This window comes from Drosophila grimshawi, unplaced genomic scaffold (assembly GCF_018153295.1).
Source record: "Drosophila grimshawi isolate 15287-2541.00 unplaced genomic scaffold, ASM1815329v1 contig_1377, whole genome shotgun sequence".
Lineage (NCBI taxonomy): Eukaryota > Metazoa > Arthropoda > Insecta > Diptera > Drosophilidae > Drosophila > Drosophila grimshawi.
Genome location: NW_025062900.1, coordinates 9,035,393 through 9,057,864, shown reverse-complemented (window position 1 = coordinate 9,057,864; position 22,472 = coordinate 9,035,393). Strand labels below are relative to the sequence as shown.

The following is a 22,472-nucleotide window of genomic DNA, read 5'->3' as shown; positions in this document are numbered from 1 at the left end:
GTTGCATACTTTTAGGATGAAACGAATTTTCAGCATCAAATCATTCCAAATAAGCCGTATAAAAATGCGTAAATTGCTAAAGCTTACTTTTCGGATGCTCAAGAGATTAGCCCAATTACTTTTCAGAAAAATAGTTCCAACTCGGCCAAATCCTTAGATATTTTAAGGACACGATGTGTTAGAATGGCAATGACTTCCTCAATCGAACTGCATTCAAGGTTAACGAGTTAATTTAAGAACCAAAGACTATCAAGGACACGACTAAGATATGACCTGGTTTATATACAGAAACACATTGTTTGTCTTGGTTATTATAAAGACCTTCGCCCTTTGTGGATGTAAAAAATTTTGTCGATAAATATTAGGATAGACATTAAGATGGTACTTGATAATAAGCATTTACAAATAGTTCAACGCTTAAACTAAGTTAAATTATTTAAACATTACATTAGAATCGATGTCAGCTGCTGTCTGCTGTTGGTGATGCTTTTTCCCGTCGCCGCTTGGCACTCTGCACTGAGCTGGAGTAGCTGAGAGCATCCTTATCAAACTCCAAGGGCATGATGCCCAGGTCGCCGCTGTAGCGATTCTTCGCAACTTGCAGATACTTCTTGCCACGCACCGCTGTCAGCCGTTTATCCTGTATGATGAGCACGTTGTCCGCCTCTTGGGTGGCCTTGGCTGTGCCAAATACTGAACTCGTCGTCAACTCATCCTCCTGTCGTTCCTTGCGCGGATGCATAACCAGTGTGACGTGCACATTATGCTTGCTGGCAAAGGCTCGAAACGCCGCTATAATCGAGTCCTGTTCCCAAAACTTATCGCCACGATAGGATGAAACGCCCATCATAAACTGTAAATTGTCAATAATCACGTGGGATATATCGTGGACGTACTGAGCGTGCTCAATGGCCTCCAGCACCGGCTTGAGTGGCTGCTGCCCATGAAAGGTCATAAAGTACAGTGGTAATCGCTCAAACTCGCTGGCCCAATGCTCAAATTCATGCAGTTTATCATCCAGGGGATAGCCAACAAATTGACGCAATAGGGTCGCCGCCAGTCGCGTGTTGCGTATCTCAAAGGAGCCCCACAGTGTGTTAACCCCTTGCATGGCCAGATCCAGCGAGTATTCGCTAGTGAACGTCGTCTTACCGCTGCCCGTTGGACCCGTCAATATGGTCAGCTCACCTTTGCGATGACCCTTGAGCAGCTTGTTGAGCACCGGAAAACGTTTCCATTTGACGCCATTCACCTTCTCGATGTTCTGCAGCTCACTGAGTATATCGTTGCGCAGGGCATTGAATGTGGTTATCGCCTTGTGGCGCACCGGCGTCGCCTTGGCCAATATGTGGCGCATGTTGAGGCGACGTCGGAGTGCCACATGCGGTGCCGGCTCCGTTTCCGTGGGTCGTATCAGCAGGCAGCGCTTCTCATCCATTTTCTGAGCGAATGCGCGTGCCGCATCCCAACTGTGGGTGGCATCATAGTGCAGCCAGAAGACCAGCTCCTTGAAACGCTCCAGCCCAGGCAGACACTCCTGCGGCAACACTTGCAACGCATACGGCAAGCAGACGATGCAATCTGAAATGAACACAGGTTAAACAGATTAAGAATACCTCATCTTGATTACGTACGGGTTTCAATGTTCTGCGTGGCCAGCACTATGAAATCGAGCAGATTGCTCACAAGCACAGCTTTGCTCTTGTTGGCGGCGCCGTGAATGAGCAGGCCAGAACTTACACTGCCCTGGAATGTGAGCTCGCTGCGATCACTGAGGTTCAGCACCTTCTCGCCGACCACCGTTTGTGTCGCATTGCGCAGCGCAAAGTGCAACAGATGCTGTTCGGACTCATACTGGGCACCAATGGCGTTCAGTTGCGCTTCCTTTAAGCCCTTCAGTCCGAGCGCTTCGCAAGCCTCCGTTGTGACGCTCACGAGATTGGGGTAACGTGATTTGTAGAGTGATTTATTCATTGGTGCTCGCTGATATCCAGCGGCCGGCGGTGTCTGATAGGCTGCCAGAGCCTGCGAGAGAGTTGCCTTCACATCGCAACTAGGGCAAATAAAGGCACCTAAAAATGATGAAATTAAAATTAATATATCGCTTCACTTTGTGAAATGCGACTCTTTTCTTTCGACACTCACCAGTTCTTTTGTTTATGTAAGCAATTGGTAAATGCGATGAACGCGTTGCTGTTGTTGTTGTTGCTGCAGCCGGCAAACGTTCGCACAGCCGGCATTCAAGTTGCAGGCACGTGTGTCCATCCTTGTTGTATACGTTTTGTTGTCGCAATTGTTTCTTAAAATCTATAAACTCTTTGGTATCAAGTGCGTATTCCTCGTTCGCAACACTTGTTGCATATTGTTGTGCAGAAAGGCGGCATCTGTTTTTATTTAAGCGCAACAGCAGCGGTTTAATTAAACTAGCGAGTCTCATGGCACAGGGTGACTCCTGCACACTCTGTTGCTATACAGGGTGTATCCACAATTGACGCGCGCAAACGAATGCCTTTTGAAATACTTCGCAATTAAATGACATACGAGCAGCTGCGCTACAAATTTGTTGGGCACTACTGACCCGAACACCGAAGTGTATATTATACATAAAACAAACTTCTTTATTTATGCAACCGTTTGCATATCGATTCATCTTATAAGTATCCCAAAAGCCAGGCAACGCAAAAATACAGAGAATAATACACAAATATTTCTTTGATCAACTTTTTATTGGAGCACACAACTCCATAACCATACAATATAAATATAGTCAATAAATCAAGGAGTTATATCAGCCCGAGCATAAAATACGTCTTTCTGCAAACAAAATATGGAAAATGCATTAGTATTGTAACATAAAATTACATATGCATAAATAAATTATATATAATGTGCTTGAATCAGACACCTAAGGCCATCTTTAAGCGAATTAACGCTTTCTGGTGGAAACCGCAAAAGGTAAGTTAAGTAATCATCATATAAGCACTATATTTTTTATATTTAGCCGCCATGTTGCAGTCGCAACTGTGAGCACGTGGTGACACCGACACAGTTTTTCCCAATGGAAGTTTATAAACTTCTTACCTTAAAGTGGCGAAGAAAACGCCATAACCTCATTTTTCCATCGAGTCTGCAAAAGAAAAGTGCACATCAGTAAAATGGATGAAACTGTTTTAGTAATATTCCCTTCTTTTTTTTTTAATTTTATCAGTTTATTAAATACAAATCTACATGAGTTATCTCAGAACAGGTCTGTGTTTAATATCATCATATGCGTGTTAAAATATAAACTGATCGTTTGCTTACCATATGAGCAACTGTTTTGCCATATCTTCGAAAACGACGCTATGTTCTAGTCTCAGCACCATGTTTTTTCAAGACATCACGCCTAAAAATTGAGTAAAAAAATTTGTTAGCACAAATAAAACTAAATACATCTCTGTAAAAAGAGTTTGGGTCAGTTTACATCGAGTTCCACATGGGTTTTACTCAGTACAGGTCTGTGTATAAATTCATCACATGTGCTTTCAACAATATTGATCAATAATAATTACCTTCTTTATTTGACAAATTCTATGCGTTCCCACATCAAAAGAATCAGTGCTTTCAACCCTGAAACATTAAAAATATCGAGTTCAATAAATGATCTTAACTAAACAGATATGCACATTGTAAAACATATAAGCCATCAGATTGCCGGTTCATCTTTAAAGGAACAAATATTGTTCGAGATTGCATTGAAAGATACAGTACAAAACCGAGAAAATGTTTCTTCAGTCTCGTCATCAGTATCATCATTTGTGGTATTAGATATTTAATAATTGCTTAGCTTTAATAAAGAATATAGCACAAAACTCACCATCTTTCACAAAATTTCGGCAGCAAATGAAGCATGGAAGCACGTGGCATAACCATGAAAACTTTTCGATTTAACTTTCAATATTACCAGAGTTTCTTTTGCCCACTATCGATGAATGCAGAGTGGCATTTAATCGAAAGACATTGCAGCTCTGCAAGAACAGCTGAGAGTTAATACAACAAAAATTATCCACACGTGCAATCGTATCGCATTTCGCTGTCCAATTGTTTACATTGTATTTAAATAACTATAATAATGGTAAATTTGTTTGAGCACCCTTTCAAATGACAGCGAATAAACATATTTATCATTTACTTAACCGTAGGGCAAGCAAAAGAAGACCAAAAAGATACAGAAACAGAAAAATGCACAACTGAAGCGTTTGCTAAAACCCACCGATTCCCGGATTAAAGATAAGATGCGCCTTAAACGCAAACAGGCCCACGATCCCCATGCAATTAAAGTGCACGAAGCTACACAGCAGAGCTCGGCGCTATTCTTCCAGTACAACACGCAGCTGGGTCCACCCTATCACATCGTCCTCGACACGAACTTCATTAATTTCAGCATTAAGAACAAGCTGGACATAATGCAGTGCATGATGGACTGCCTCTACGCCAAATGCATACCGTATATATCAGATTGTGTTCGTGCCGAACTGGAGAAACTGGGCAACAAGTATAAGTTGGCCCTACGCATCATATCTGATCCCCGATTCGAGCGCTTGCCCTGCCTGCACAAGGGCACCTACGCCGACGACTGCCTGGTCGAGAGAGTGCGCCAGCACAAATGTTACATTGTGGCCACGAATGACAAGGATCTGAAGAACCGCATACGCAAAATACCGGGAGTGCCCATCATGTATGTGGCTGCACACAAGTACGCCATTGAGCGTATGCCCGAGGCGTACGGTGTCAAATCGTAATCAAAACTGTTCAGATTTAAGATTATTCACGATGTTCAAATTGTTTTAAAAAATATACGTTAAGGCTGATAACTAAGGGATGTTGAATTATCCTTGCATCCAGTATCGTCAAAACTTCTACAGAATCAATGAGATCATAGAAATCAGCTTGAATAATTGTGTTTAAAAATAAAAACAATTTAGATATTTTTAAGATGAAGATGTTTTGTTTTTATTCAAAAAATCTGGTTCGCGATGATCTTAAGCATCGGCATGCAGACGGGCCGTTGGCTTAGACAAAAAGTCAGAGTAGGCCTGGTAGGGCGTGGAGCCCAGAGGCATCTCCTTCCACAAGTCTGGCGTCAGGTAGGCGTATGTCTTTGCAATGGCAGCATAGGTTGCCTTGGCGAAGTTACCCAGAGTACCAGTGGAGCCACGGGCGGAGGTGTAGCAATCCTCAATGCCAGCCATGGTCAACAACTTCTTGGGAACGGGCGCAGACACAATGCCGGTACCGCGGGGCGCTGGGATCAGACGCACCGAGACGGAGCCGCACTTGCCGGTAACCTTGCAGGGCACGGTATGGGGCTTGCCGATCTTGTTGCCCCAGTAGCCACGACGAACGGGCACAACAGACAGCTTGGCTAGAATGATGGCGCCACGGATGGCAGTTGCCACTTCCTTGCTGCACTTGACGCCCAGGCCAATGTGACCGTTGTTGTCGCCAATGGCAACAAAGGCCTTGAAACGGGTGCGCTGACCGGCACGCGTCTGCTTCTGGACGGGCATGATCTTGAGGACCTCGTCACGCAGCGATGAGCCCAAGAAGAAATCAATGATCTCAAACTCTTTGATGGGCAGCGAATACAGGTAGATCTCCTCCAGAGACTTGATCTTGCCCTCGCGCACCAAGCGACCCAGCTTGGTGACTGGCACCCACTCCTTGGAGTCCTCCTTGCCACCACGACCGCGTGCGCCACGTCCACGACCGCGACCACGTCCACCACGACCACCGCGAGAGCCAAATCCACCACGGAATCCACCACGGGCTGGAGCTGCGTCCGCCATTCTGTAATTGAAATAAATTCAATTTTATTAGCATTTTTTGTAGGTTATGTACGATGATCGATTTACGCATCCCATTTAAAGTGCTTGAATCAGACACCTAAGGCCATCTTTAAGCGAATTAACGCTTTCTGGTGGAAACCGCAAAAGGTAAGTAAATTAATCATCATTTAAGCACTTTAATTAGTTTTCATCGCTCCGAATGCAAGTAAAGCGACGCCATTTTGTAACACGTGGTAAAATGCACACTCAAATTTCATTTTAAAAAGTATTTCTATTTTTTTCATGCCAAAAACAATCAATAGGGATACAATTTATGTTGTTCCCCAAATAATTTATTTTAAAATTACATTTTAAATACCTACATATTGATTTTAATTATAAAAACAGACTTACTTGTAGGATTTTTAACTGTATGGGGTGAAGACAAAAACGAAATGAACGAAAAATTCTAATCGTTGCTGCAGCGAACCTATTGTTGGGGTGCAAAAGTAAAAATCGATATATCGATAAGAAATATATAGACAAACTATCGATGCTTTTCTCGCTTGTCTTCGATGCAGTATAGAAGTTGATCAGCCATCTCGTTACTTTTAAATCTTTTCATTTGTAACGCATTTTTAAACTTATTTATTTTATGCTTCTATACTTCAATGTACCTTTTTACAAAAGAGAAGTGCAATTACAATATTATTTTTTGACTAGCGTAGTTTTTATTACACGTAAATAATATGGGTTCACAATAGTATAATTTGAGCCTTATATAATCAGAATCATCAATTCTACCAGATGGGGAAAGGAGGAGGCGGGTTAATTGAGCTGCTCCCCCGGGTGCGGTTGTGTTTCTCACATGGGTCTAGGATAAGTGTTGAGCTGGTAAATGTGTACAGTTAAGCCTGGGTTAGTCATCTATCTATAGTTCCAAAATAAATATTGCTTATGGACTATGGTACTGCGTGAGTACGATAAATAGTTGCGTTTTACATGAGGACTGGGCCTAAATGCAATTCGACCACAATAATAATGTTTGGTTAACTTATTGCAACAAATTGCGCTGGTGCCCGCAAAGCCCGAATCAATCAATTGCTCCTCCCGCCTAATTGTTGGTGTGGGTGTAGTAAAGCACCGTATTTCCAGGCAGTTGCCAGTGGGATGCCTTCAGTTCGATCAGCTGTAGCAGGGTGCGGCGAATAGCTGCCGCAGCATCGCCAGCATTGAGAAACGCATCGCGCACCAAGGACATGAGCAGCTCCAATTGCTGTGGCAGCTGTTGCTCCATGTCCTGTCCAATGCAGGTCAAAACGTAAAACAGGCACTCAATCTTCATATGCAAGAATTAAATAAATAAATGGAATACAAAAATAGTTTAATTAAGCTTACCTCGGATAGTGAACGCACAGGTGGACGCACACAATCCTCGCAGCATTTGGATAGCAAACTGAGCAGCACCAATGGTGGGGGTGTGCCCTCGCTGTGGGGGCGCAGCTGCAGCTGGCGGCGTTTCAGCTGGCAAAACATTTCCGTTAGAAATGCCATGAAAGCCGTGAACCTCACCCTCGATGGCGACTTCATGCCCTGAATGGCAAACAGCAACTGTTGGACAGGAAAGTTGAAGTTTAATCGATTCGTCTTGAAATTCAAATCACCGAGATTGGAAGCATACCTTTTCACGTTCTTGATACCACTGGCGGCATGTGTTGAGCAGCGCCTCCAAAAACGTCTCCTTTTGCTCCTTGGCAATGATGTTGAGGCAGAGACGTGAAATGGGCAAAGCAAAACGTCGACTCTCAACGGCACGCTTGATGAACTGAGACGTTAGCTCCATAAGACAGCGGGAATTCAGTTTATTTGGATCCTCCAGTGCCGTTTCGATCAGTGACTGTATTTCTGGCGAAAACTGGCCAATGTCGGCCACCTCGTTTCCCAGGCCCAGGCCCAAGCTGGCCAAGCCGCGTGTCAGCGCATCAGCCGACGACAGTGACTTGGATCGTTGCAATGCGGTTCCATTTAGGGTTCCATACGGATCAATGCCATTCAATTGATATTGCTGTTGTGCGTTGCTGTAGTTGTTGCCTCCAAACTGGTTGTGTTGCACTGTCTTCTGACCACGAGGATCTGGCGCAAACTTGACCCGGTTAGTCGACTGCAAGAAGAGGAAATAAATATATAAATATTTGTATAGCTATAAATAAAATTCGAAAGTACAGAACACTTACATGTAATATGTTGCCGCTGGAGGGTGAGTTCATAAGCGGAATCTGTCCGCCCATTGGGCTGATTGGATGTGTTACCAATATGGATCTATGATGCACACCCTTCAGGTTATTCAAGGAGGTTGGCATATTGCCCAGAGATAGGCCCGCCTGGCGTCTGTTGAGGATCGCAGCATTGGAGGCAGCTGTTGCATATTGCTGTTGCTGCTGCTGCTGAAGAAGAGTTGGCCCGCCAGCCATGGGGAATATGAGAGACGAACTGGAAGAATGTTGTAGATTGTGGTTTAGCTCTGCAAGAAGATCGCAAGAGGGGTAAAGTTTCGAATTAAAAATGGAATTGCCGTTACCGATTACTGTTAAGTGCCTCAGACGGTGGCGTCGCACGTGAGTTGCTCGTCATTGTGAACTCCTGGGCATTTATGTTCAGTTTGTTCGAGACACCCCCACCACAGACACCACCACCACCACCACCAACATCACCAACACCATCAGCACCATCGCCGCCAAGGGCTAAATCGCAGCCGCGTACATCTGACAACGTTCAATTGTTGTTATCATCGATCAAAAGACAATTATAGTTACACACAGGTAGAGAATATATAACAAATATATTTAAACATTTAACAATGATTTAGTTTTGGAGGGTTTTGGAATTTTGGTTGGGCGAAAAAGTTTGTGGATTGTGGATACAATAACATATATCGAGTACGATTATGAGATAGACATATATGAAAAGAAGAAGAAAGAAAACATTGACAAAATAAATACTTGGATATAGTTTATGCATTTAAATTTTGTGTAGAATTGCGGAGCTTGTGTTAAAGCAGTTGCCTCAAAAGCACATTGATAATATGAGAATATTATTATCTAGTTTAATAATATGGTTGTGGAGTTCTCTCACTGGCTGCTTAAATAGCCTGCCATAATTGATTACTTCGCTATCTTATTCTTATCAAAATTTTAATAAAACATTTGGGTGCACTACTTTCCTTAATAATATGATGATTTATAATATTTTCAGCCAGAATTATTTACTATAGTGGAAAACTATAAGATGAGCATTTAAGTCACATTTATAATCACATCGGTCTCAAACTCGTTTTGGGTAAAAATTCTCTAAATAGTTTTATTTATTAGTTTTTTTTTCTACAGATAGATATATACATAGAAAGATAGATCGATAGATAGAATAAAAAAGAGATTGAAGATGGTTTTTAAGTTCAAATGTAGACAAATTTTGTAAAGCACAAAGCTCAAAGCAAAGCTTTTAGGCAAAATTGACAATTAAATAATGTATAATATATATAGATATAATCGATACTTACTTGGTGGTCTATATATATCCATAGCGGGCTTGCCACGCATTTGTCCAGTTTGATTTCCAGGCACATTGAACGCTAGACTGCGCCTTTTGTTTATGTTCTGTAAGCAGGAATGAATTTATGGTTTATTAAAGTAAATGTAATATCTGTAATTAAATATGAGACTCACCTGTTGATTGGAGGTGCGCACAAAACTGCGTTCTCTGGATATAACGCCTGGTATAATGGGTTGATAATCGGGCGATTTGCGCACCTTTCGAGCATCGTTTTGTTGGTTATTATGATTAAATGTGGCTGGTGAGATTTCCACTTTCTCTGCCATTGTTGCTTGTGAGTGATTTTTCTTCTTCTTATCGGTTAAACTAATTAAAAACCCTAATCTTTGGTTTTTTTTTGTTTTGTTTTGAAAAACTTGGATTATTCGCGTGCCCGTCTGCTTAGGGATCGGAATACGTGGAATAAACGCCTCTATATATGTTTTTTCAATATTTGAGTAAAGTTGTACATATCACAATTCTTGTTTTTTTGTTTTGTTTTGTTTGCTTGTTTTTTTTTAATACAATCATCTAGGTTTAATTTCCTTTCGTTGTCTTATGCGTAAGACAAATGGTATTTTTTCCTTTTATAAGTATAAGCGTGGTCTGAAATAAAAAGAGAAATAAATATTTAATACGATTAACAATTAAATAATCGTAAATGAAAATAAAAATAAAGAAAGAAACTAACTGACTGTGTGACTAAGCAAAAAAGCATTAAGACTGCTCGATCTTTAAGTGGCTACAAAAAGAGAAAAGAAAAAACTATTTGCGCTCTTCAACGATCGATTATACACACACACACAGAGACATACTTGATTATGTGGATGTATGTATGTATATATGAACTTATGTACTTCATAGGTACATCCACAGTCAGTCAACCGGCTTTGCGGCTGCGCGTAGGAGTGCATCTGGTTTCAAGACCACGATTGGGGAGCGCACTTCAACTGAATGACATCAGCTTCGAGCAATTTTTACTAATTTTTCAGCGCTTAAAGTACCCATTGAAATGTTTGTGTGTGTGCGTGGTTTTAATATATTTTTAAACATATTTTCAACTCAACGCAATGGGCATATTCAAAAACCAAAACAAATCTGTACCAAAATGAAATAAGAGTTGCATTTCTAATTATACTAATGACTTTCCGCAAATACAAAACCAAGCATTGTGAGAAATATTTGTATTTATAAGAGATTATCATCGAATCATCATCGTATTCGTGATGACTGATGCTGATTGTTGTGACTAAGGGAATAAGAATTGTTAATCAATCAACTTTTTTCTGATGGCTACTGCTATAAGATATACATTGAGTTTCTTAAAATACATATTAAACATAATTTTGCTCTACAGAACTATATGGCAATTAAAGGATTATTTTAGCTTACCTTTTAATGCAAAATAAATTTTGATCCAACAATTTGTTGGGTTTCGTTGCTGCTCAGCTTTTGTTTATCTGCTTCTCTCACACTCTTTGCCTTCTAATTCTGATGCTCTTTCAAGTTCTTCAGATTAAGAATCGTCGTAGTTTCGCGCCTTTGTCGTCGTCGTAGTCTTCGTCGTCGTCGTTTTGTTGTTGTTATTCGTATATATATGTATATTCATTAACTTTAATAGATACGCTCTTCGTGTGTCGTTTAATTATGCTCGGCACATACGCTAACAATAATTCCAAAAAGAAACACAACTGTAATTATAATTCTCTGTGAGGCAATCGAATGCCACCATATAGAAACAAACTATGAGTAAGTGAATTCTTTGCTTAGTTTTTGGATCGTCGCACTCTCAGCACACATAAATATCGACACACACACACATACATACATAAGCACACAGGGTGATACAGACACTCACACATTTAGTTGATCAGATACAGCGGCGCAAAAACAATTGATGATTGTCTTGTTATTCTTTACAGTTGCTGCTGCTGCTGTTGCGGCTGCTGCTTCTGTTTTATTTTTGTTTTTTTTTTTTTGAGCAGCTGTTTACGAGAGTTGAGTGAGTCAATGAGCGGGTGACCGGCTGCGTCGACTGTTGCTGCTGCCGCTGTCAGTTGTTAAGCATACGCACCGTTGACGCTCGCGTTGACGTCGCCGCTCCTTCTGCCTGCTATTTTGTTTTTCGTTCTATTTTTGGTTTGTTGCTTTGCGCTCGCTTTATTTGCTCGTCGTTGCTTCTTCTTTTTCCTCTTTTTGGTTTGTTCGCGTAAGTTTCGTGTTTTTTTGTTATTATTTTCGTTGTGTAGATCGCTCGTTTTAGTCTCTTAGCTCTTACTCACACACACACACACATGCACACACACACACACAAGGCATGCCATGTATAAGTAGCATAGATATTAATTTATTTCTGTTTTTGTTCTTGCACGCGCTTTTTCTGCGTTATAGATACACACACACACAAACACACACATACATACATACATATATATTTTTATGGCATACAATTAATATTTCTATTCATTTGCAAACTGCTAGCATGTGCCGCATAACATGAGAATATATATATGCATATATATATATATATATATAATATTCATATGCATGCATATGATATATGTATCTATACTTGGTAGTATCTATGTGTATATGTATGTATGCAACTGACGGAGGTGCGGCTATATATTCTTCCGTTTCCGCTTGACAGCTACGAAGAGATGACGTCGTTTTATTATTTTCTGCTATTGGTTAACAAAATATTGCTATTGATATATACATATATATATATATATACATATAATATATGTATATTGGTATTATCTGATCGTATAGTGTGTGACTAAGTATTTGTATTGGTCCAATATGATTTCCGTTTAGCGAGCGCTCTATTTATAAATATATAATTCGGTTTTTGTCTGAACGCCCAAAAAACTTATGTATGTATGTATTCAATATGAATCACATAATAGCGCAAACGAGTCGCGTTTGAGCAAAATTCAATTTACAAATTTCGCTGCACATTTTTCATACAAACATATACTGTATTTATTTTACAAATTTCAAATATATTATATATTAATATGTATATTACTTTTCATTCACATAGAACTTTCGATTTTTACTGCATTTATTATTTATTATTGGCGTTTCGTTGCGCTTGATTTGTTCGTTATATTGATATTGCAAATTGTTCAAATTTATATATATGTATATATATATATATGTAAATTAGCACACACATATGTCGATATGTAAGTAAGTATGTGTAGATGTGGTAGTATAGGTAATGTGAGTATCGTTTTGTCTGCTACACTTGACGCAGTTTTCTTTCAGTGGTACAAGAATCAGCGTTTTAACTTAAAAATTAAATCATCGGCGCGAGCGATCAGTTAAAGACTAAAACTTGATGAATCGCCGCCACACCGAAAAGCTCTTGAAAATCATTTTGCGAGAGAGCCGCTCTGCAACTAATCCCACGTATATTATTGATAAAGAGAATGCGACTGCGAATCACAGAGAGAGAATAATGAGAAAGTGCTGTTCGCTCAGTTGAGGGTTGTCGAGTGCGTTTCTGATTCGTTTAACTCGATGATTCAAATGAATGTCAGTTGTACATGCTTTTTGTACAATTGTTGAATTGTTCCTATTGTCCGAATCACTTAAAACTGTTCGGTGACTCTCAATGGTAACTTGTCGTTGATACTCTTCAGAGATCTTTAAATTAGTAGTTAAATCAAGATTTATACAATGGTTTCAAAATGTTATGCTTTTATTGATGTTTTTTTTTTTTACCTATGTATCTCCTGCCATTGGGTCATTATATCCAATTCGTTTTAGATAACATTTGAAAGAATTTCGTTTGAAAAACGCAATTCGCATAGCCAAAAACAGCTTCAATGTGAATATATTATAATTTATAATTTAAATACAATATTTATTCTTATAAGTAGACGAAAATGATATGAGCAAAATGCTCTCTAATAATTTAAGTATACAAATTAATATATAAGTAAACGATACGCTGTAAATAATAAACAGTGTTGTTTGGAAAATGGAAAGTGAATTGCTTTAGTGCATTTGCTTAAATATCCTATTTTGTAGGCGTGCCTAAGGAGTTATTCAATGAGTTGTTTAGCTGCTCCTCCTCATCATGATCGAGGCCCAATGCCATGGTTAACAATTTGACTACACAGCGCTGCTCATGCACCTCTCCCTTCTCAATGGACGTGATATTCTCTTCTAGTTTTAGCTTCTCTTCGGCAGCCATCAGAATGCCCTCCTCAATGGTGCTCTCCGATATTAAACGATAAATACTCACTGGACGACTCTGACCCATGCGATGGCAGCGATCCTCGGCTTGCTTGTCATTGTATGGATTGAAGTCAATGTCGTGAATGATGCAGGTATCCGCTGCGGTTAAATTTATGCCCACACCGCCGGCTTTTGTTGACAACAGAAATACGAAGATGTTATCATCGACATTGAAGTCTGTGATCAGATCCTGACGCTCCTTAACAGCGGTGCCGCCGTCCAAACGACAAAAGCCATGTTTTCGTATCTTCAAATACTCCTCCACAACGTCCAGCATCATGGTGAACTGACTGAAGAGCAGCACACGATGGCCATCGGCCTTCAGTTTGGGCAGCAGATCATCCATAAACTGAAACTTGCCAGAATCACATATTAAATTGTTCGGTATTTTCACATCATATAGTTCCTGTACAGAAGAAATGCAATCATTAATCTGAAATCTATATTAATATGCATATAGTTTTATGTAACTTACGTATTTGTTGCATAGTTGATAGACCTGAAAATCGGACATAATCGCCAACTCCTCGAATATGTATTGCTCATTGGTTTTCTTATACGAGCTAACACGAGCCAGTCGCTTGGCGAAGCCCCGCAATTGTTCATCTGAGAAATAATGCCGCATTAGCAGCGGATGGTTGGCCATGCGACGCATTTCCATCATGATTGCAACACCGGCACGCTCGCTGCTGCCACAGATCTCGCCCTTGTTATTGGAATAATATTCAACCAGATCGTTGTAGTATTGCTTCTGTGACGCACTCATCGCAACTTTTTCCTTGAGAAAGATCATTAATTAAACATTGTTAATATATGGGGATGGCATTGTAAGCCTATATATATATTTTTTTTTTTTTGACTGCATACCACATAGCTAGTCTTCTTGGGCAAATTGTTAAGTACATCCTTCTTAAGACGCCGCAGCACAAATGGTTTCATGATGCGTTTGGCGCGATGAATTTGATTTTCTTGGAACTGAGAAAACTCTTCTTGATCGCCGTCAGTTTTACTCTTCTGCAAGGATCAGAAGAGGCATTATAATTGAGACAGAAGTGCTTTACTCACTTTACACACACCTTGGCAAACAATGTTTTGATGTCCTCAATGCTCTTGGCAAAGAATTTGGGCATCACAAAGCAGAGCAGCGAGATCAACTCGAGCAGATTGTTCTGTAGCGGTGTGCCTGTCAGTAGAATACGCATCTCGGCATTAATTGTGATCAGATTGATATAACGTTGAGTCGTCATGTTCTTCAGCATGTGAGCCTCATCGAATATGACGTAGTGCAGCTTGCAAACGCGGAACATCTTTCGCTCCTCGGGCGTCGATCCAACTATATGGTAGCTGGCAAATCAAAGATTAGGCCACTATTAAAGCAAGTCTTAACTTAATATTCCTTACGTGGTGAGCAGAACATCGAATCCGGTAAAGCCATCCTTGGCGAAGCGTACACGCATTCTTCGCCGCTCATCCTGTGAACCGTGATACTTTTCCACTACGAGACTGGGACACCATTTTTCCATTTCAGCCTCCCAGTTGTCCAGCGTTGATGATGGCACCACAATTAAGTGCGCCCCCTTGCTCAGGCCGTTCTCCTTGAGGTAAGCCAGAAATGCTATAACCTGTATGGTCTTACCCAGACCCATCTCATCAGCCAGGATGCCATTCATTTCCTGCTTGTGCATCACCGTCAGCCAATTCAGGCCAATTATTTGATAGTCGGCCAAATGCAAACTGTAACAGATGCAATAGAGGAGATTATGAAGATTACAAATATATAATGAGTGAGGGATGATATACGCACTTGGTGCCTAGAATCTGTGGCTGATCCACAATGCCGGCACCGTTGGCGATCGCTGTTTCCAGGCGCTGTACCATGCCGTTGCATTTGCTTAGGATGTTGGCAACGGTATTCTGTTTGTTGATTAGATCCTGGGCGTAGTTAAGCAGATCAGCCGATAATCGATTGGCCTCTAGTTTCTGACGCAGGTCGGACCAATCTTTGAATGGCCGTATCTCGATAAGTAACGCTGCCTTCTTCTCGGAGAGCGTCTTCACCGATTGGAGTTCAACGATGCTGCCGCTGTTCATGAACTGGAACACTTTCTTGCGCTGTCCAGTCATTTTGGTGGACATTTCGGTGTCGCTGTCGTCACTGTCGTACACTTGATCCTTGGATTGCTTCACATCGTCATCATCCGAGTTATCACAGTCCGAGTAGTTGCCACTCGACTTGCTGTGTGATTTGGCTACCCCACTGCCATTTGAGCTGTGCTTTAACTTGGGTTTCTCGTAGGGATGCTGACCTTTTGGCTTGCAGTGGTCCTTTAGATAACGTATTGCCGCTGCCACGTCCCAATTTGATCGCGCCAGCGAATCTTGAATAGCCTGCAATTAAAAGCATTTAAAATGATTATCAAAATTTTAATGTGTATTTTTCTCAGATTTCATTGAAATGCGAATTAAAATTAACAAATTTAAAATAGTTTCCATTTTAAATTTAAGCCAAGGACTTGTGCATTTATTTTTGTGGGCGAAACCCTTTTCAGCTACGTCACTGTGCCAACAGCTGTTCACAATGCCGGGCCGATGCGCCATGTTCCAAACACATGTACGCAACGAAAAAAAAAAAATTTATGTGTACATATGATCGAAGCAATCGTTCCACTTACCATCGTATCGTATAGGGGCATTATTTTAGCGGCTGCCATATAGCGTTCTTCTTTCTCCTTGACAGTCAACAGCAATTTGGGCTTCTTCGGCGTCTGACAGTCTGCACTGTCGCTGTCACTGTCCGCCATCACCTGGATGCGCTTCTTTCCGGGCACGCGCTCTGTAATTTAACATTTTTTTTTTTTTTTTTTTTAACATTTAACATTTGGCTTTATGCAGCTCACTCCACGAAAACAATCAATGCCTACCAGTTCTTCCTGGGCTAGAAACTGAGGCAGCTGCGTTTCTATTTATGCGAAATTGTCGCAAATCATTTAAACTGGACTTGGAGACAGATGGCGCTGGGCTTTCTGACATGTCTGCTGCCGTCAGTGTTGTAATCAGTTAGTGGGGCTTTTATTTAGAATATAATTATTTGCAATTCGATTACAATTAAACATGTACTGGATTGTAAAAATTTTCCAACAACTTTTGCATTCACACAAATAATCACTAGTCGCAGCAGCAAACAAAAGTATCGATATCGATACCCATAAAACAGTGGTGTCATTTAGATTTCTACCGAACAGATTTGGCCATTTATGAATTGTGTTAGGCGGCAATCTCATGCTTGGAAACCTATGCTATTTTATGTAACTTTTATTTAGTTAAAATTATTCATAACATATCGCTTAAGTGCATCAAATTTTTGTTATTAACCTGATATCTTTTGATATTGATATTGCATTGACTTGTATAAAATTACCTAAAGAAAATTATATTTTTGGTTTGTGTTTTCCCTTTTATGCCCAAATTCTTTTAGCCGATAATTGGCAGCACTGATGAACACGAAATGCGAAACATGTTTAAGCTACGGTAGCCCTGTGGGCCAATCGAAATTTTCGCGACGCTATACGTGTGCAGCCCTCGTCGAATTTTTTCCATTCGTGCGAGAGGTTAATTGAAATATTTACAATTGTTTAAACGAAGACGAAAATTTGTGTTTAGAAAACGAAGAGAATTTAGCAATCATGGCTGGCGGTAACACGCCGCGTGTTATACAGGTGACCAATATTGCGCCGCAGGCCACCAAGGATCAAATGCAAACGCTGTTCGGCAACATTGGCAAAATCGAGGAGATACGACTGTACCCCACCATCCGAGATGTCTCCTGTCCGGTGCAATCACGCATCTGCTATGTGAAGTACACGGAGACAACCAGTGTGCCGATTGCCCAGCATTTGACCAACACGGTATTCATTGACCGCGCACTTATCGTCATTCCGGTGCTGGCCATACCCGAGGAGTATCGAGCGCTGGAGATGCTCAAGAATGGCACTATTGTGCCCGGTCTGCAGAAGCCGGACTCCAAGCTGCCGCCGGAGGTGATCAATCGCATTGAGGGACAATTGCCGCAGCAGGTAATCAAGACGTACGATCCCAAACTGCTTGAATTCAATCTGCCCGAATATCCTGCGTTGCCCTCGTTCTACGATGGACGCAAAATTGAGGAAATTCGTCGCACCATCATCGTCTGCGATGTGCGCAACGAGTGGCGACTGGACGATCTGATGGAGTGCTTCCAGCGCGCTGGCGAGGTAAAATACGCTCGCTGGGCGGAGAAGGATAACAAAACCTATTGCATGATTGAGTTCTGTGAGCAGACGAGCGTCATCCATGCCCTGCGTCTACAGGGTCAGGAGTTTAAGGGTGGGCATCTGAGTGTCTATCATTCGACGTACTCCATAACGAAACCGGAGGCGAAATCCAATGAGGCTGCCCAAGCCGAAATTGAGGAGGCCATGACAATTGTGAAGGAGGCGCAGAGCATGATCTCCGCCGCCATAGATCCTGTCATCGGCATGTTGGCCAAGGACAAGCGACGACGTTCGCGTTCACATTCACGTTCGCGCGAGCGTCGCACCAGCAGCCGATCCCGTTCGCATCGCTCGACCTCGCGGCGGCGACGACGCTCCGGCACCCGGGAGCGACGCAGTGTGTCCAGGTCGCGACGCTCGCGCTCCCGTGGCAAGCACTCGTCGCGGTCGCGCAGCAAGCGCTCGCGTTCCCGCCATCGACGCAGTGGTTCACGCTCGCGCCGATCTCGTTCACGCGGCGGCAAGCATTCCCGCTCATCGAGATCGGGTGGCAAACGCTCCCGATCTCGACATCGTCGCAGCACCTCACGCAGCGCACGTCGCTCACGCTCGCATGGTGGTGGAGGAGGAGGGGGAGGAGCAGGTGCATCTGGCATCGAAAGAGGAGGAGGCGGAGGCGGCAGCAGTGGCAATGGCAATGGGAAACGCTCCCGATCCCGTGAGCGGAGTAGCAAGAAATCGCATCGCGCACGCTCGCCACGCTCGCGCAGCAAACGAAGCTCCCCCTCGCCCCCGGCTGTGCCCAGCAAGTCGAGATCGAGTCGCAGCAAAGATGTTGCCACCAGCTCCATAAAGTCATCGTCGACGTCCAGACGACGATCCCGCACTCCGGATGCACGCAAACTGAAATCCATTGTTGAAGATGCCGACGCGAAAAGCTCTCGCAAATCGGTCAGCGTTGAGAAGTCGGATAACATGGATATATCCAACTCACCATAATGATGAACGATCCGATCGATTGTAGCATATGAGCAGAGTTCCCCCTGATTTTGATAAGAAATACACACAAAGAAAAAAAACTTTACTTTTACTTTTGCTATTTATAAATTTGGATTGCAGCCAATTTGTGTACTGCATCCGCCTTTAAGATTTGTATCAATTAATCAGCTATGTTTTTGTTTCAAGTCTTAAGTTCAACTCAAAATCTTCAACATTTACAACTACATGTTTAATTAAGCACAATTATTGAATATACAACTCTAGACTAATTTAATGGGTTTGAATTTAGATACACAATTCACAAGTTATCGGTTGATCAGACTTTAATTAAGTATTCAATAATAAGATATCTAAAATTGCAATCAAAACCACGTGAATTAAAAGGCATACATATAATAAAATCACCGTAAAGGTAAAAAAAATGTTTAGAGCTGTAAGAAATGAGTACAATTATCGATTAAGATATTTCGCTCAGTGCATTTAACAGCTGGAAGCTTTGTGTTGCTTGTGGTTTTCCGCTGCTAAAAAGCTTCGCAGCGAGGTGGAGGCGGAGCTTTTATGCGCTACTCAAAATGTCTGCCGGCAGCAGTTGAGTTAACGTTCAGTTTATCGCGAACAGTTGTGCAGGGTGGAAGACGCCTGCGATCGCCAGATATAGCTGAATAAATTTTAACTATTTTTTATATATTGTTTTCACCGTACACTCGATTCCCAAATTGTGCAAAATGTCTGCAGCTACAAAAGGTAGTAAAAAGTTGTTCTTGCGTCAACAATTTGTTGCATGTGATGTTAACAACCTGATATAAAATTGTACTTTGGACTCGCTGCTGTCCTATCTGCACCCTTCCACCTCCGCTACATAACCAAAGTCATGGGAGGGGGGTTTCTCTGTACTTTGGACTTGTTGATTGAATTTTAATATTTGCGTTATGATTTGTATATTATTTTTATCTAATTAAGGTATATATATTGTTGCCGCTAAGCGAACGGCCTTTGGAACTTTCGGTGGCGCTCTTAAAAATATAAGTCAAACCCAGCTGCAGACGAGCGCGGCGAAGGCGGCATTGGATGCAGCTGGTCTCAAGGGCGATCAGGTGGACACCGTTACCATTGGCAATGTGATTGCGGTAAGCCGGGGGCAGCTGTGGAGATCTGAGATCTGAGTACAAAATTATCCAATTAACAATTGAGTTACAATTTTTGGTTGTTTGGCATTGGAATTAACTTCAATTACTTATTTGCTGTGGCATTGTTGCAGTCGTCCTCGGTGGATGGCATCTATGTGCCACGACATGTGGGTCTCAATTGTGGTGTGCCGATTGAGAAGCCAGCGCTAGGTGTTAATCGCTTGTGCGGCTCAGGCTTCCAATCGATTGTGAATGGTGCTCAGGACATTTTGGTTGGTGGTGCCAAAGTGGCGCTCACTGGCGGCGTGGAGAACATGTCACAGACGCCGTACATTGCACGCAACATGCGCTTCGGCACAACACTCGGTGCCAACTACAATCTGGAGGATTCGCTGTGGGCCGGTTTAACCGATTCGCACTGCAAGCTGCCCATGGCACTGACTGCAGAGAATCTGGCCGATCAGTACAAGATTTCCAGAGAGCGGGTTGATGAGTTCGCGTTGCGCTCGCAAAAGAACTGGGAGAAGGGACAGCAGGAGGGCGCTTTCAATGCCGAAATCACGCCCATCAAACTGAAGGTCAAGGGCAAGGAGGTGGACTTCGTTGTCGATGAGCATCCACGTCCCAAGACCACCATCGAGGGGCTGGCCAAGTTGCCGTCGCTCTTCAAAAAAAACGGCGTTGTCACCGCCGGCACAGCTTCCGGCATTTGTGATGGAGCTGCTGCCGTTATTGTTGCCTCTGAGGATGCACTCAAGGAGTACAATCTCAAGCCGCTCGCACGCCTTGTTGCCTTCTCTTCGGTGGGCGTCAAGCCCGAGATCATGGGCATTGGTCCAGTGCCGGCCATACAAAATGTTCTTCGCTTGTCGGGACTGAAACTGGAGGATATCGATCTGATTGAGGTGAGTCCGCAACTACACAATCCATGTCCACATATATAACTTGCTGACGGATGGAATTATTTACAGATTAACGAAGCCTTTGCCGCTCAGACGTTGGCTTGTGCCGATGCCTTGAAACTGGACCATTCCAAGCTGAATATGAACGGTGGTGCCATTGCCTTGGGTCATCCGCTGGGCGCCAGTGGTTCCCGCATCACGGCTCATCTCGTGCACGAGTTGCAGTAAGTAGAAACTCCTTGGAGTTGGTTACATTTTTCAACTTCCTCCTCCACTCTTTGCAGGCGCAAGAAACTCAAGTACGGCATCGGATCTGCATGCATTGGCGGCGGTCAGGGAATCGCCCTGCTGCTCGAGTCTGTTTAAATCGTCAAACTCCTGCATTTACTATTAGATTAAGCAAAGTACGTACTGATAATGACTGCTTTTTATCTGTTACAAATTGAAACAATTTTATAATTAAAATTTGAAGTTTTATATGCTTTCTACAAGAAAGACAACATTTTGTATTTGTTACGAAAAGTGTTTAAAAATGTATTTAATTCAAGACAACGAGTGGATGAATGGAATCTTTGTTTCTTGCTCGCAGTTTTCTCAAGGTGGCACCTAAAATTACGAGTATGAATCTACTACAATGGGTAATGTGTATGAAGAGTTGTTGTTCAGTTCGTTTGGGCGCTGGTGGAGAATAGCGCGAGGACACCGCTCGCCACACCAATTGAGAAGATGTAGTTCACAAATGGCGTCGCGTTCTTCAGCAGAAAGAAACTGATGAAGATGATGATGGCCAAATAGATGGCATTGTTGTAGAAAATCGAATATGTGGTTGCCTCATAGTCAGCCACCTCGTTCTTCTTCCACAGGATGCGTTCGTCCTTCTCCTTGCGTGTGATCTTCTTGTCATCGCCCATCTGGCGATTAACTTCCCGAGTGACGGCCTCCTCGCGGCGCACAGCGATCTTGTGCTTCAGCTGGAACTTGATGTTCTTGTAGGCGGTGGCCATTAAATAGGTGCTAGCCGCAGTCACCAGCACAAACAGAATCGAACTGGGCCACAGGTCCATGTTGTGAATGCGCCAGAAGAGCCCTATATAAAGTAACAAAAAAAATCAACAACGTGTCAAAAAAAACCCTGCCACTTTTGACCGACTTACATATTGGCAGCGCGGAGACGATGAAAGCGTTGCCGTAAAATATTGTCGCCGATTTTGTGCTGACGTTGCGACTGAAGTCCTGCAGGAGCAGCTCCTCCTCCTTGGTGAAACCAGATGATTGCACTTTCTGTTGCTTGCCTGAGCCCATTTTTTCGTATGTGTTTCTTTTTGTGTTATATGTTTTATGCGAAACGCGCAAGGGAAAGTTACAGCAACGCAAGCGAGGCGAACGAAGAATAACCGCAAAGCGCACACGAAGGCAATCGAATCGGCTAAGTGACAGCTGCGCCGTTGTGACGTGTTAGCTAACTGTCAAAATACATGGATGCTATACGATGTGAACATGACCCATTTACACTTTGTTCAATTTGTGGAACTGGCTCATGCACTA

General features: G+C 42.4%; 8 protein-coding genes, 1 long non-coding RNA gene and 1 other non-coding gene across 11 annotated transcripts; 3 read left to right on the top strand and 7 right to left on the bottom strand.

Moving 5' to 3' along the window:
• Positions 1 to 142: 142 nt before the first annotated feature.
• LOC6562330 (twinkle protein, mitochondrial) lies at positions 143 to 2,457 on the bottom strand. Its single transcript, XM_001988649.3, has 3 exons — positions 2,146 to 2,457; positions 1,635 to 2,072; positions 143 to 1,581 (listed from the first exon to the last, which is right to left on the bottom strand). Exons 1-3 carry the CDS (start codon positions 2,435 to 2,437, stop codon positions 461 to 463), a joined length of 1,851 nt encoding a protein of 616 aa, XP_001988685.1. The 5' UTR covers positions 2,438 to 2,457; the 3' UTR covers positions 143 to 460.
• Positions 2,458 to 2,707: 250 nt separating this feature from the next.
• LOC116805330 lies at positions 2,708 to 3,875 on the bottom strand. The gene is made up of 5 exons (XR_004365133.1): positions 3,857 to 3,875; positions 3,552 to 3,609; positions 3,304 to 3,385; positions 3,082 to 3,127; positions 2,708 to 2,814 (listed from the first exon to the last, which is right to left on the bottom strand). It is a non-coding gene; the product is annotated as an uncharacterized LOC116805330 (long non-coding RNA).
• LOC6562333 lies at positions 3,684 to 3,800 on the bottom strand. The gene has a single exon (XR_047156.1). It is a non-coding gene; the product is annotated as a small nucleolar RNA Z5 (small nucleolar RNA).
• Positions 3,876 to 4,033: 158 nt separating the features above from the next.
• On the top strand, positions 4,034 to 4,853 carry LOC6562331 (rRNA-processing protein FCF1 homolog). The gene is made up of 2 exons (XM_032736563.2): positions 4,034 to 4,114; positions 4,182 to 4,853. The coding sequence occupies exons 1-2, from the start codon at positions 4,112 to 4,114 to the stop codon at positions 4,779 to 4,781; spliced, it is 603 nt and encodes a 200-aa protein (XP_032592454.1). The 5' UTR covers positions 4,034 to 4,111; the 3' UTR covers positions 4,782 to 4,853.
• Positions 4,854 to 4,965: 112 nt separating this feature from the next.
• On the bottom strand, positions 4,966 to 6,285 carry LOC6562334 (40S ribosomal protein S2). Its single transcript, XM_001988651.2, has 2 exons — positions 6,222 to 6,285; positions 4,966 to 5,829 (listed from the first exon to the last, which is right to left on the bottom strand). Exon 2 carries the CDS (start codon positions 5,826 to 5,828, stop codon positions 5,022 to 5,024), a length of 807 nt encoding a protein of 268 aa, XP_001988687.1. The 5' UTR covers position 5,829; positions 6,222 to 6,285; the 3' UTR covers positions 4,966 to 5,021.
• Positions 6,286 to 6,515: 230 nt separating this feature from the next.
• LOC6562425 lies at positions 6,516 to 12,700 on the bottom strand. Of its 2 annotated transcripts, none has more exons than XM_032736569.2 (8): positions 12,650 to 12,700; positions 10,788 to 11,058; positions 9,530 to 10,001; positions 9,364 to 9,460; positions 8,042 to 8,328; positions 7,489 to 7,968; positions 7,206 to 7,418; positions 6,516 to 7,146 (listed from the first exon to the last, which is right to left on the bottom strand). In XM_032736569.2, the coding sequence occupies exons 3-8, from the start codon at positions 9,680 to 9,682 to the stop codon at positions 6,922 to 6,924; spliced, it is 1,455 nt and encodes a 484-aa protein (XP_032592460.1). In that variant the 5' UTR covers positions 9,683 to 10,001; positions 10,788 to 11,058; positions 12,650 to 12,700; the 3' UTR covers positions 6,516 to 6,921. The 2 variants fall into 2 exon arrangements, with proteins under 2 accessions (XP_032592460.1, XP_032592457.1); XM_032736566.2 differs by lacking the exon at positions 12,650 to 12,700 and adding an exon at positions 8,386 to 8,569 and having other exon boundaries at positions 8,042 to 8,297; positions 10,788 to 11,001.
• On the bottom strand, positions 12,430 to 16,758 carry LOC6562426 (SWI/SNF-related matrix-associated actin-dependent regulator of chromatin subfamily A containing DEAD/H box 1 homolog). Its single transcript, XM_001988653.3, has 8 exons — positions 16,571 to 16,758; positions 16,322 to 16,482; positions 15,454 to 16,037; positions 15,051 to 15,383; positions 14,726 to 14,993; positions 14,517 to 14,663; positions 14,125 to 14,427; positions 12,430 to 14,055 (listed from the first exon to the last, which is right to left on the bottom strand). Exons 1-8 carry the CDS (start codon positions 16,677 to 16,679, stop codon positions 13,429 to 13,431), a joined length of 2,532 nt encoding a protein of 843 aa, XP_001988689.1. The 5' UTR covers positions 16,680 to 16,758; the 3' UTR covers positions 12,430 to 13,428.
• A 457-nt stretch (positions 16,759 to 17,215) lies between these two features.
• LOC6562427 (probable splicing factor, arginine/serine-rich 7) lies at positions 17,216 to 19,296 on the top strand. The gene has a single exon (XM_001988654.3). It carries the CDS (start codon positions 17,333 to 17,335, stop codon positions 18,896 to 18,898), a length of 1,566 nt encoding a protein of 521 aa, XP_001988690.1. The 5' UTR covers positions 17,216 to 17,332; the 3' UTR covers positions 18,899 to 19,296.
• Positions 19,297 to 19,505: 209 nt separating this feature from the next.
• On the top strand, positions 19,506 to 21,427 carry LOC6562428 (3-ketoacyl-CoA thiolase, mitochondrial). Its single transcript, XM_001988655.2, has 5 exons — positions 19,506 to 19,642; positions 19,859 to 20,025; positions 20,157 to 20,930; positions 20,997 to 21,151; positions 21,212 to 21,427. The coding sequence occupies exons 1-5, from the start codon at positions 19,624 to 19,626 to the stop codon at positions 21,291 to 21,293; spliced, it is 1,197 nt and encodes a 398-aa protein (XP_001988691.1). The 5' UTR covers positions 19,506 to 19,623; the 3' UTR covers positions 21,294 to 21,427.
• LOC6562429 (translocon-associated protein subunit gamma) lies at positions 21,387 to 22,377 on the bottom strand. Its single transcript, XM_001988656.3, has 2 exons — positions 22,082 to 22,377; positions 21,387 to 22,014 (listed from the first exon to the last, which is right to left on the bottom strand). Exons 1-2 carry the CDS (start codon positions 22,227 to 22,229, stop codon positions 21,590 to 21,592), a joined length of 573 nt encoding a protein of 190 aa, XP_001988692.1. The 5' UTR covers positions 22,230 to 22,377; the 3' UTR covers positions 21,387 to 21,589.
• Between the last annotated feature and the right edge of the window lie 95 nt (positions 22,378 to 22,472).

Excerpts from the sequence above, each read along its gene's own strand:
- LOC6562429 (XM_001988656.3), bottom strand. The coding sequence starts at position 22,229 with ATGGGCTCAGGCAAGCAACAGAAAGTGCAATCATCTGGTTTCACCAAG. Across the intron at positions 22,015-22,081 it reads CGTCTCCGCGCTGCCAATAT|GGCTCTTCTGGCGCATTCAC; the intron begins GTAAGTCGGTCA and ends TACTTTATATAG.
- LOC6562428 (XM_001988655.2), top strand. Across the intron at positions 20,026-20,156 it reads CCATTGGCAATGTGATTGCG|TCGTCCTCGGTGGATGGCAT; the intron begins GTAAGCCGGGGG and ends GCATTGTTGCAG. Across the intron at positions 21,152-21,211 it reads CATCTCGTGCACGAGTTGCA|GCGCAAGAAACTCAAGTACG; the intron begins GTAAGTAGAAAC and ends CACTCTTTGCAG.
- LOC6562427 (XM_001988654.3), top strand. The coding sequence starts at position 17,333 with ATGGCTGGCGGTAACACGCCGCGTGTTATACAGGTGACCAATATTGCG.
- LOC6562330 (XM_001988649.3), bottom strand. The coding sequence starts at position 2,437 with ATGAGACTCGCTAGTTTAATTAAACCGCTGCTGTTGCGCTTAAATAAA. Across the intron at positions 2,073-2,145 it reads TTACATAAACAAAAGAACTG|GTGCCTTTATTTGCCCTAGT; the intron begins GTGAGTGTCGAA and ends CATCATTTTTAG. Across the intron at positions 1,582-1,634 it reads CACGCAGAACATTGAAACCC|ATTGCATCGTCTGCTTGCCG; the intron begins GTACGTAATCAA and ends TGTTCATTTCAG.
- LOC6562334 (XM_001988651.2), bottom strand. The coding sequence starts at position 5,828 with ATGGCGGACGCAGCTCCAGCCCGTGGTGGATTCCGTGGTGGATTTGGC.
- LOC6562426 (XM_001988653.3), bottom strand. The coding sequence starts at position 16,679 with ATGTCAGAAAGCCCAGCGCCATCTGTCTCCAAGTCCAGTTTAAATGAT. Across the intron at positions 16,483-16,570 it reads TTCTAGCCCAGGAAGAACTG|AGCGCGTGCCCGGAAAGAAG; the intron begins GTAGGCATTGAT and ends GTTAAATTACAG. Across the intron at positions 14,428-14,516 it reads CCAAGAAGACTAGCTATGTG|GAAAAAGTTGCGATGAGTGC; the intron begins GTATGCAGTCAA and ends ATCTTTCTCAAG.
- LOC6562425 (XM_032736566.2), bottom strand. The coding sequence starts at position 9,682 with ATGGCAGAGAAAGTGGAAATCTCACCAGCCACATTTAATCATAATAAC. Across the intron at positions 8,298-8,385 it reads GAGGCACTTAACAGTAATCG|TTCGTCTCTCATATTCCCCA; the intron begins GTAACGGCAATT and ends ACATTCTTCCAG. Across the intron at positions 7,969-8,041 it reads CCAGCGGCAACATATTACAT|TCGACTAACCGGGTCAAGTT; the intron begins GTAAGTGTTCTG and ends CTCTTCTTGCAG.